General features: G+C 36.2%; 3 protein-coding genes across 3 annotated transcripts; all 3 read left to right on the top strand.

The window, feature by feature from the left end:
• The first annotated feature begins 1,078 nt into the window (after positions 1 to 1,078).
• Positions 1,079 to 1,663, top strand: LOC127858592 (uncharacterized). The gene has a single exon (XM_052395793.1). The coding sequence runs from the start codon at positions 1,079 to 1,081 to the stop codon at positions 1,661 to 1,663; it is 585 nt and encodes a 194-aa protein (XP_052251753.1).
• A 33-nt stretch (positions 1,664 to 1,696) lies between these two features.
• LOC127858590 (uncharacterized) lies at positions 1,697 to 2,293 on the top strand. Its single transcript, XM_052395792.1, has one exon. The coding sequence runs from the start codon at positions 1,697 to 1,699 to the stop codon at positions 2,291 to 2,293; it is 597 nt and encodes a 198-aa protein (XP_052251752.1).
• Positions 2,294 to 2,788: 495 nt separating this feature from the next.
• On the top strand, positions 2,789 to 3,697 carry LOC127858589 (uncharacterized). The gene has a single exon (XM_052395791.1). The coding sequence runs from the start codon at positions 2,789 to 2,791 to the stop codon at positions 3,695 to 3,697; it is 909 nt and encodes a 302-aa protein (XP_052251751.1).
• Positions 3,698 to 13,124: the final 9,427 nt, after the last annotated feature.

Genomic DNA, 13,124 nt, shown 5'->3' with positions numbered 1-13,124 from the left:
AGGAAAGACAAGTATCTTATCCAGAAGTGTTTCGAATCTCATGGTCTGTGCAATTGATGACTCTTGTCAGTTAGGAGACAAAAACTTAGTTGAGTGTGAAATTCCTTGTGACATATCTGAAATACCCACACCGGAAGTTGCTGCATTGTTTTCCCACCTGAAGCCAATCAAGGACAAGTTCCCTGAACTCATGGAGAATCCGCACATAGGGCTACTGATTGGCAGAGATATCCCAGAAGCACATCATGTTCTGGAACAAGTGCTAGGTGATCAGAAGCAATTGCCATTTGCACAGAAACTACCACTTGGTTGGGTTTTGGTTGGCGAAGTGTGTTTGGGCCAGTTGCATATGAACGAGACTTGTGAGAACATAAGAACATTCAAGACTCAAGTGTTGAACGCAGACAGAACAACTTTGTTGTGTCCTTGCCAGAATTCTTTGAAAGTAAGTGAGAAAATCAACACAAGCGATGATATTTTCAAGGTCACTAAAGCTGATGATCAAGTTGGACTGTCCCAAGATGACCAGAAGTTCCTTCAAATCACGGACAATACAATAGACATGAGAGATGGTCATTGGACAGCTCCGTTGCCACTAAAGATTCCCAGAGAAAAGCTCCCAAATAACAAGCTAAGTGTTTATAAGAGAGCTACCAGCCTACGGGCTTCACTACATAAAAATCCAGTGAAACAAGAGCAAATGCACAAGTTCATGCAACAGATACTAGATTCTGCAAAGCAGAAGAGGCCCCACCACTGAATGAAGACACAGAACGCTGGTATCTACCTTTCTTTGGGGTACATCACCCGCGCAAGCCAAACAAGGTCCGAGGAGTGTTTGATTCATCTGCAGTATTTGATGGAAATTCACTGAACAACATTCTCTTGACTGGACCAAACTGCACGAATAGTCTGCTTGGTGTACTTCTGCGTTTCAGACGTAATGCTGTTGCTGTCATGTGCGACGTGCAGCAGATGTTCTATTGCTTCAAGGTCAACAAGGAACACCCACCGTGATTTGCTTCGTTTCTTTTGGCACAAAGACAACAATCCAAAGAAAGAGCTTATAGAATACCGAATGACGGTTCATGTCTTTGGGAACAGCCCTTCGCCAGCTGTAGCCACCTACTGCCTCAGAAAAGCTGTCGAGACTGCAGATGAAGATGTGAGAACCTTTGTAAACAGGGACTTTTATGTAGACGATGCCTTGAAATCACATTTAAAGGAAGAAGAAGCCATTGACTTGATTAATAGAACGCAAGAAACCTTGAGTAAAAGCAGTATTAGACTGTATAAGATAGCTTCTAATTCTAGAGTCGCGATAAGCAGTTTCCCAGTAGAAGACCTCGCAATTGACATGACATCCTATGACATCTCTACAGATGAAATGCCCGATCAGGCTAGTCTAGGTTTGAAATGGAATACCAATGCCGATATATTTGAGTTCAAGATCAACATTGCTGAAAGACCATTCACAAGTCGAGGAGTAGTTGCTACAGTCAACAGCATTTTTGACCCGCTAGGATTTCTTGCGCCTGTGACAATAGAAGGAAAAATCTTGGTACGGGAAATCATGAATGAGGCCACACCATCAGATTGGGATGAGCCGTTGCCAAGACACTTAGAAGGAAAATGGGAACAATGGAAAAAGTCATTAATCTAATTGAATGACATAGCCATTCCACGTATGTACACCATGACCAATTTTACCGCAGAGGATGCACTACACATTTATTCAGATGCGTCTGAAAAGGCAATATCGGCTGTCTGTTTTGTGATGACTGCAACTAAAACAGGGTTTGTGCTCGGAAAATCAAGGTTGGCACCTGCAAACACAACCATTCCACGCTTAGAGTTGTGTGCAGCAGTCTTGGCCACTGAGGTAGCAGAAATTATCTCGGAGCATCTTGATTATCCCATGGAGAGATTCATTTTTCATTCTGACAGCAGAGTTGTTCTCGGGTATTTGAACAATCAGTCTAGAAGATTTTACACATACGTAGCCAACAGGGTACAAATAATCTTGAAACGCACTAATGTCCACCAGTGGAACTATGTACATACATCAAACAACCCAGCAGATCTCGCAACACGTTGTGCGACACCTGCCAAGAAATTGGATGCAAGTATGTGGATTAGAGGACCGAAGACACTTCCGAATGAAACACGTTCTCCCGACACATTCACGCTGGTAGATGAAGACAAGGATAGCGAAATTCGACCTCTTGTGAAGGTTTCAAAAGCAGACATTAATCGTGACATAACTGAAACATTTGAGAAATTCTCTAGTTGAAAGTCTTTGATCAGTGCCTTTTCACTCTTGAGAAGATGGGTGCAATCATTTCGTTCAAAACAGAAGCTGAGTCAAGATACTGTTGAATCCCGTAAGGAGACAGAGTTGTTTGTCTTGAATGCAATTCAAAAATCCTATTACCCTTCAGAGGTAAAGTCGCTGACAGACAAGAAGAGAGTTGGCGTCAAAAGCCCAATAGCTTTGTTGAACCCATTTATGGATGAAAATGGGACGCTACGAGTGGGTGGACGTATACACAAGGCTCCCTTCGATACAGATTTCAAGCATCCAATACTTGTACTTTGAAACTCACACATTGCTGGTCTGCTTGTAAATCATTTTCATGTTTTAGTTCACCATCAGGGTAGACTTTATACAGAGGCAGCCATAAGAAATCATGGCTATTGGATAGTCGGGGTGAAACGTTTAGTATCCAGCGTCATATACCAGTGCGTTACTTGCCGGTGCTTGCGTGGCAACTTAGTGAATCAACAGATGGCCAACCTTCCTGAAGGGAGACTTACCCCAGGACCTCCATTCACATACGTTGGTGTGGATACCTTCGGACCATGGCCAGTTGTGAAACGGCGTACCAGAGGAGGGGTTGCAGAGAGCAAACGATGGGCCATCATATTTGTTTGCTTAGTCACCAGAGCATCTCATATAGAAGTGATCGAGGACATGAGTAGCTCAGCCTTTATAAACGCTCTACGACGATTCATCTCTGTACGGAGACCTGTGAAAGAATTTCGATCTGATCGCGGAACCAATTTTGTTGGTGCTTTGAAGGACATTAAAGCTGATGCAATCTGTGTTGAAGACCCACCCGTAAAAGCATTTCTCAAGGATAAGGAAGTCGCCTGGATCTTGAACACCCCACACGCTTCGCACAAGGGAGGATTTTGGGAGCGTATTATTGGACTAACTCGAAATATTCTTAATGCAATGCTTTTGAATACCCAAGGTCAAAAACTTACTCACGAAGTGTTGTGTACATTGATGTGTGAAGTGTGTGCTGTGCTAAATAGTCGACCGATTGGGCCAATCACCTACGATCCGCTCGACCCAGTCCTGATAACCCCATCGATGTTGTTGACACAGAAATCTGGCCACCTGACACCTCTGACAACTTCTACGAACATTAGAGAAATCTACGCTTCTCAGTGGAAACATGTTCAAATACTTTCTAACATGTTTTGGAAGCGTTGGCAACAAGATTATTTAAGTAGCCTTCAGGGTCGACGAAAGTGGCTCGAGCTTCGGGATGATGTCAAACCGGGAGATGTCGTGTTGCTGAAGGAGAGTTCGGAGAGAAACCAGTGGCCAGTGGCAGTAGTAGAGCGAGTTTTCCCCGGAACCGACGAAAGAGTGAGGTCACTTGAAGTGAGGTTGCATAGAGACTAACAGTCAGCAAAATACATAAGACCTATAACGCAAGTGATGCGGTTGATTGACTGAATTTTGTGTGTAAAACAGTGTTATGTTTTAATTGCTAAGCTTTATGTTTAATTATTGATGTTATATTCATGTATACCTATTATTAAAGGTTAAGTGTTCAAGGTTAAGTGTATTTTTGCTATTTTTTTCTTTTCTTGGGATCTTTGATACTTTTTTTTATGTTAGACAAAAGTTGTAAATTGATAGTGATATCTTCATGATATCAGACGGGGAGTGTGTTGTCCCTTAGCTTGATTGTTAGTTGTATGTAACCTGACCCATTTTTACAACGCTATAATTTTTACAAGAAATCGTTTGGTCACGTTTTTCTTTAATTAAAAAACCCCTTTGCAATCTTCATTGTCCAGGTAAACAAATAGAAAGAGCATATTTTGATACATTTTTATGTATTTGATTATTATACAAACTATTTTATTAGACTGTTCAGCGATTTTCTTACCATTTTGCTGATAAGATTTTTGTTCGTTCGTACACTTACGATTCGTTCCATTTTTGTGTTTCGGATTATCATTTGTTCAGTGTAAACTCTCCGCTTGAATCTTATGTAGCTCATCATATGTGTAATACATGATAGATCCAGTTCCTTTTTTTTATTGATCAATGTTTTGTCATTTTACAGCCATCTACAACGCCATGCAAACCTCGATATCTAGTCAAATCTAATTGGTCTCACCGTTGTGTAAGTTAAATGTAGTTATTGCAACATTGATGTGATATGCTGTTATTTGGTTGTAATTATTTGAATAACTCAACTAAATCCATCATTCCTTAAACGTTCAGTACTGTTTATTGTTTGAAATCTAAATGCTCATAGTGATGGACAGTAAAATCTTATGTACATATATGCAATACTTGTATAATGCTAAAGGCCTAAGATTACATTTTTAATAGTTGTGTAACGCTATTATTTTACGGATTATTTTGTCGTGCATTTTGTAAGTTTTTTGTATTGTGTAATTTAAGTTTTACGGGTTTGATCCGTTATCTTGCTGTCAAATTAAATCCGGCTGAATGATCCGTTGTCTTCTGTTCAATTAAAATCCGGCCGAATAATTGGGGCAGTAAAGACTGTATCTCATAAAAAATCAAGAGACTTGTAATATGAAACTATTGAAGACTTTTTTTAAATATAACATAGCTTCGAAGTGACCCATTTATGAATTGACCCTAGGTTATGAAATATGTGTTCGTTTGAGAATTTTTAATGGCTATACTTAAAGAACAATATGAGGCAAAGATTGCAAGTTTCATCTTTTTGAATAGACGGTCACTGCTTTTGTACACATCACGTCACAACTCGGGGGCATATTATCCTGTAACCAATTGTTATCTTACAGAGTAATGACCCTTGTCTTGTCATAGCAATTTGAAAATGCCGATTTTCTTTTCAAAAATGATACAATAATGTTTTATGCAACATCTGCCCTAAATGTGCTAAACAATTTGAAGAAACAACAGGGTTTTGAATCAAATGCATAATAAATCGGACTATGTTTCTATCAGTAATTTTTATATAGCATATATTTGAGCTTTGGTTATTAACTTGAAACGAATTAATTTTATCTTTCAGACTAAATATATTTTATTAAACTCTCTAAAACTACTAAAATTCAATATAATACTGATTAGTAAAGTTTATCCTCCAACTTTAAACAAGAGTTCATGTATTGCTGAAGGGAGATAAGCTATGCTATTTGATATTTTAAACCAAGTAAAAATTGCTCACCTTAAGATAAAGGGAATATCGAGTACCCCAGCGTATCAGTTGAACCGTTGCATTAAGTGACATAGGCTTGTGGTATAAAAATTTGAATTTACATCCCAATCGTCTCAGGCAATGTAAACTATTGAGGAAAAATACATGATCATTTACCAGACCTGCACTTTGCAATATATTAGCTTTTCATAGGCAATACTATTGGCAACCATTCAAAAGTAAAAGATAAACATGTCATATAGCACAAAGACACTTCATTTTGACCGTCGCTGATTAAGCTTAACGCGGCACTAACAACAAGGGGATGTCATCGCAGCGAGGAGTTAAATTTTACCTGACGTGTTTTAATAGTTAATTAGATTGATGAAGAATATGTTACATTGAGAACGGGCTAAGTGTACTCAAATTATAAACCATCATAGAATGAGTAAAGTTTTATTAACAAATTAACGTATAAAATCTTTTGAATCCACGCTGCAACAATTCCGTTTATACTAATTGTGTCACTAAAACAACTCAAACTGTTACCGTTCAGTTTGAATTTGTGCTGCTATTATTGAAAAAGTGAATTGTTCCCTTTTGCACCATACTTTGGTGTCGACTCAACTATAGTGTTATACCTCCAAGTAAATTACTGCACTTTGGTTTCAAGATTTGATATCTAAGATATCTAATTATGTTAACAATCCCTCTAGCGTTTGAACATTTGAATGCCGATGCTCTAGGGCGCGGCTATATTGGAAGACGTTCAAAATAAAGCTCAATTTACCAGACATTGATTTATGGAAATAAATCGTTTGCTGAACCAGCGTGCCTTTGCTTCGCAAAAATATCATGAGATTATAACGCAGCATATTTTAATAATGCATCAATATACTCTTCCGTGCCACGTATAAATAGTACTCTTTATTTACTGGACTTGAATTGTTACAGCTTGTACGACTTTACGTTGACAAAGAGGGACAACACACACTCATATAAGGTCAAATGTTATATCAGTAACGACGCTTAAATTGAATGACTACGCAATGATTTCAATAAGGAAACTAATTTTTAACGATCGATTCTCAACGCTTTGTGAATCATCATTCGGAATATTGTGTCTTCAGAGAGGTAATATATAGCTATTAATGGAAATGGAAATCCCATTTGTCTCTTATACTATTTAGTGTCCGTTCGTAATCATTTCATCTAGAATTATAATCACAGCATAGGTCGATTAGGGAATTAATTTAGTATAAGAACTGAAATCACCTTCCAATAAATTATTAAACAGTACGGCATTGTTCGATGAAAAGTAGTGATTTGTAACAAAGGTTCGACCAACATGGTATCTAACACAAATTAATCAAGAGGACTACGGCGTAAAATATAAAATTAAGAATGTATCATTTAGGTAAATGATCAATTGAACGCGATTTTGTTTTGACTACGCATTTGTAAACCAGCCATGAAGCGGATCAAATCAGATGAAATATTTAACAAATCGACGCAAAGAGTCAATCTTCACGGTGCATGTGAACTGTATAGGCAAAAGTAAAACATTGTATTCATCATTATAATAAACGCACGGACATATGTTACTCTGGTGTAAACATGTCCTGTGAGTTCGTACGTCTGCTTATGTTGCAATTGATTTGTACCACTGGTTTTGTGACCTAAGAAACAGCGGATGATGTAAAAAAACCTCACTAAGAAGTTGTTTCAATTAGATGGATATAGCAAAAACATTTGCCCTAAAATCAACCAGAGCGAAGTTGTTACTATTTACACAGATATGGTTCTAAATTGTAAGTGCTTTGCATCGTTTTCCATTTAACTATATTAAAGCGACTTTGTGCAATAGTAAAGATACGTGTTACAAAAAATAAAACTACCATTTAAATTCATGTTGATGTTAAATAATTATCATAATGCGACGACATGCTGATTTATCGATCGGTTGAAAGTGATACCTATTTTTTTACCATGGATATGTTCCAATTGTATGTCAGACCTATCTTTTGACTTGTCTTTGTTCTAGTTGTAAGTCAGATCTATCTTTTATTATAGCTATATTCTAGTTTAAGTAAGACATATCTTTGAGCAACATAGCTATTCACCGAGCTTTAGATTGGAAGGTTCATCGTACAATTAACAAAATGTGTGTCCATTAAATGAAGAAGCCTTCAATTTCCCATGCCCCTCTTAATTTAGACGAGACCGGTGTTATCTGTTCGTATTCGACAGGCATCGTTATTTACTCCTTGTTTGGCATATATACCCAGTGATGCATATGCTCAAATAAGCATTTGGGCAGAATACCAAGAACAGTTGCTTGGTGTATTATCCATTCGCTTTAAAGTATTGCAACTGTATTTATGCTTATTTTTTTAATATATATACCTGGAAATATTTTTATCCCATTTTCAACGCGACATTGACGGTATAACACCTTATGGAATATACTAGCCTGTATTCAGCCTTGTGGGATATACCTGTCGCGTGCACGGACTACTTTTTACTTTACCACTGAATGATTTTTTCATAAGAAATAAAGTCGAGAAAACTTTAGCTTCAAAATTATACGACCTTCAACCTTTAAATCTAGTCATATGACATAATATTTCGCCATCCGTATAATGAATCAGCTGATTGATGGCGTCATAAAATGACATACTTATTTCGTCATTTTTTCACCATTTTTTTTGACGATTTATTATAAACGCGACTTATTTCACATGCATATACTGTATATCGACATATTTGAATTGTCAATTTATCACATTTTCCTTATTTCGTGTAATGTGCATTGTTTATAATCCATGCATATAATTTTGACATTTAAGAATGTACAACAGGCCATACAAATATCGCACAATTCATAAATAATCTGCAATATTTGCTTTCCGATTTAATTCACGTCAGGCATAGAGCTGTGTAAAGTATAAGAAGGTAAAAATAGCACCACACTTGAATTCGGAACGTCCTATTTTGTACGCGGGTATTATCCACTCATTTATCTGTTGTGTAATGGATTGTTTTCCATTCTTTGTGTATTTATATATTAAATTATTTTCTTGTACAATAAGGACATTTTCCATAGATAAATAAAACAAGTTTAAACATAATTATGTTTGCATGCAGAAATCTGCAAATGCAACTGAGTTTACCAACGGCTATTATTTGATAAACTGCTCCGGTTCATTTGAACAGCAGTAATGTAGAGTACATGACTTAGCGTGTGACGAAGAAGTAAGTTTATCGAGTTCATAAACTCATTTGAATATAGTGATAGGATGGCATTGTAACATAACGCACACAAAACGCACATTTGGGGCATTGTTGGATTTATATAATGAACGAAATTTGTACCACATTTCATACAATCTTAAATAGGCAGCCATCTGGATCAACAAATCATTAGCCTCGGGTTATAATTACCGGACACGAATATTTGCTTACCGTATGTGCCAATCTTCGGTCATTTCCGTATGTATTCGTTAGGTGTCCGTTGCATACGTATATTTAGGTTGCAGACACGTGACTTAACAAACGGCCAATCAGAATTGTACATGTAGACACGTGACGTTACACAGCCAATCAGAATTGTACACATAACAATTATCAAAGCTTTCGTTGTTTATATCTATATTTATGGACAGTCTTACTTAAACGGCCGAACATACAAGTCGCATTATTGCTGGCTTTCGCGGGATGGGCCCATTGCGGGCTTCGCATGTATCTTGTATTTGATAAACATTATGGAAACGTTGTGTTGTGTTAATAAGCAGAAATAAAACGCAAAGAAATCAGAAATGAACTTTGTTGGTTATTACTGTGTGATATCAACGAACAATGTGTAATTACGCTACACAGTACATTTAATGGAGCCGTGTACCATGGATACGACCGAAGTACGATCACAAGTGCGATCACGTGCCGAAAAAACGAAAACATCACAACCACAACGCGACATGAATTCAGGTCAGTTGTTTAAAAAAATCATGGCAAACTTGGAGAGGGAATTTCAAAATTTATAAAGTAGAAAATGAAAGTAAAAGGCGTCATGACAACGAAATGTTTAAAAAGTGTTTTAAAGAATTTTACGTAGTCAGATGTTAAAAATAATAATGATGATAATCAATTATGTACGAACAAATTTTGCAAATATCAAAATCATGCCAATTTTGCAGTTATCGGTACATTTTTATAAATAGCGGCGAATTGAGAATAAAAAGAGATATTTGAGTTTTACATTATTTTTATGAGTTATGGAAATCATTAAATTAAAGGCGTACACACAGCGAGTATTTAAAGAATTTTTATATATTTTTGGTATTGTTAGAATATAGGAATATGTACGGACTTATGGTTTTTTTTTGCTTACCAATACATTTTAATGTTTGTAAATTTTCATTAAATTAAAATGTACGAGGAAAAATAAGAGTATTTAAAACAGTTTTGTTTATTATTTTAATAAAGAAAATTTGTGGATGATTTTATTTATTAATATAATAGAAAAACTCGAAGAAGGAACAAATATAAAAAATATTCAAAGAATTTACCTAGCATTTTACATTGGCAGAATTAAGAATTTAGGAATTTAGATTATTTAAGACAGTTTTGTTTATTATTTTAATAAAGAAAATAAGGCGGGTTTTGTTTATTAGAATGATAAAGAAAATTAAAGAGGACGAATAGATAAAATTATTGGAAAATTTAAAAATAGTTTTCCGAATTGTAAAAGAAAGAAAATAGGAAATAAGAAAAATAATGTTGATTGCGAATATGAATAGGGCAGACACACACAAAAAAATATTATGTAAATATGTATATACGTCATTGTGTTGATGCAAATATATGTAGGATATCGGTAATATTGAAGGTCTTGAGTAATTTTAAGTAAGAATTTAATGCGATCTGACGCGTATAGCGCAGTGAAAATATAACGATATGTACGCATTAAATTTCTAATATAATTGTTTAAGGGTTACAATTATATTTTATGAGCACGGCTGACTGATCAGCGTTCGGACATACCGAGCCCGAGGTTCTGATAACCTTAGCGTCCTCATGAGTAAGAGATTTTATCCCTGTGCCATCGAAGCAAATTACGCTATGGACAGAAGATGCGATGTCGCATAAGAATTATTTGAGTAGTTCGATTAGGAGCAAAGACCTGAATTTTGAAGTATACCGATACGTGTTCTTATATTATGAATGCATATATATAAACGTCTGCCTTGTCATATTTGCGCATTTTTACAAGTGCACAGGTCAAACATGTCAATAAATCTATGCCCAACGGCAAAACTATAGTGATAAAGACGAGGTTTATGAAACCATGATATGAACAGGTACGTCTATTATTACCCATTACTCTAGGTCAATAAAGTGGCGCGCGCCTGTCAAAAATTTACTGACTGCACGTGCGTAAAATGACAAAATACCAAATAGTCGAAATAGTAATGATATTATTCCTAAGGCGGTACACAAGTCATATTAAGTAAATGGCTTGTCAGATGTCAAACTGTCATGTACTTATCCGAAGTATGTTTTGAGGAATTGACTAATATTTTTTCGTTGTAAAGAATTTATTTTTTTGAATAAGAGTAAGTTGTCATGACGATATTTAACAATAACTAAGGGGATATTTATAAATGTTTGCCATGATTTTGAAAAACTGATACTTGTATCACCACGACGCAGATAAAAATATCGAGATTTGAAGACAACGCCGAAGAAGAGCGACTTCGCGAGACAACGCCTTCCACAACGAATAGAAGAAACAAACAACATAATTAGAATGGAACATCACGGCGTTTACTCTCAAAGTGAATACCTGGTTCTATCGCTAAAAGAAGACCAACGCCAGAAGATTTCGAAGGACAACAAGTGACGCAACACTGGACACAATACTTGTGACGTTAAACACTATAGAGTAGATCCAGCCGTTCAACTGTTTGACGTGCGTAGATAACGCATTTGGAATGATACTTCCGACGCCTAAGACATCAAGGAGAACACTGCTATAGTTAATACCTCGTGAGCATTATGGCCAATAGAAGATCTTAATGTCCCGAGAGAAATGAAGACGCTGGGGCCATCAACAAAAGTACAAACGACAACGAAAACAACAACAACGATGAAAACAACGGAAACGACAATCGACGACGCAAGTTAAACATCGGAAAGCAGAGCTGAATCAACAAACGCATTCCAATTGCCACGGGCGAATCCACAATCGGCTTATCTTCATGACGGCGGCAATGACTTCAATGAAACATCGTATTCGCCGCGAGCTACAACTTCAAGACAACATGGACGACACCAGATGTACAGATGGCCAACGATCAACATATGATGTTCTACACAACATTTCGATTGACATTTAAATTGTATATCAATTACTAATGTTATTTATTTCAGCAGAGATGCTTGTCAAGGAAATAATATTGTTATCCGCATATTTTCCATCATTTGAGTGTGTTTATATGAATGTAGTTTTTGTTATTTAATTAGTAATTCAATAGTAAAATTTTAAAAGATTTTTTTTATATCATAAAATAAAAAAAAATCAAATTAAGGGGGAAAGTTGTGTAACATAACGCACACAAAACGCACATTTGGGGCATTGTTGGATTTATATAATGAACGAAATTTGTACCACATTTCATACAATCTTAAATAGGCAGCCATCTGGATCAACAAATCATTAGCCTCGGGTTATAATTACCGGACACGAATATTTGCTTACCGTATGTGCCAATCTTCGGTCATTTCCGTATGTATTCGTTAGGTGTCCGTTGCATACGTATATTTAGGTTGCAGACACGTGACTTAACAAACGGCCAATCAGAATTGTACATGTAGACACGTGACGTTACACAGCCAATCAGAATTGTACACATAACAATTATCAAAGCTTTCGTTGTTTATATCTATATTTATGGACAGTCTTACTTAAACGGCCGAACATACAAGTCGCATTATTGCTGGCTTTCGCGGGATGGGCCCATTGCGGGCTTCGCATGTATCTTGTATTTGATAAACATTTTGGAAACGTTGTGTTGTGTTAATAAGCAGAAATAAAACGCAAAGAAATCAGAAATGAACTTTGTTGGTTATTACTGTGTGATATCAACGAACAATGTGTAATTACGCTACAGGCATAAGGGTCTTTATTTAACTATGCTAAAATAATTATTAAAGACCCTATATGCAAAATCGTCAATTATTGAGTTAAATGGATTATTAGATTGATTTTAAAGGATAATTAAAGGTAAGATACTAGTTCGAACGTGTTTTGGTTTTTGTTTGTCGTTCCCTGTTCTCGGGGAAATGATTTTAACATGGGCGCTATTGATGCATCGGATCACACACGGCATACCCATAACATTATTATAAAAACATGTTCTGCGCGTCCTTAAATTCGTCGTCCGAAGTCGGAAAACGTATTTCTCTGTATATTAAGTCAAATAAAGTGTCAGTCGCTGCAATTGTCTGTTTACTTGTCGAAATTGTCAAGGTCGTCGATGGTGTACATGTATGTTGACATCGATATAATTTTGTCAGGAGCAATCTCCGCCATATTGGATTTTGATCATTTTCTTTCGAAAATAAAATGAATTATAGTAAAGTAAAATCTTCTTTTCGCGGTCGTAATGTGTTACA

The sequence above is a fragment of the Dreissena polymorpha genome, chromosome 14 (genome assembly GCF_020536995.1).
Source record: "Dreissena polymorpha isolate Duluth1 chromosome 14, UMN_Dpol_1.0, whole genome shotgun sequence".
NCBI classification, from domain to species: Eukaryota; Metazoa; Mollusca; class Bivalvia; order Myida; family Dreissenidae; genus Dreissena; species Dreissena polymorpha.
Note: the sequence above shows the minus strand (reverse complement) of the source record. Positions and strands in the feature narration are given on the sequence as shown.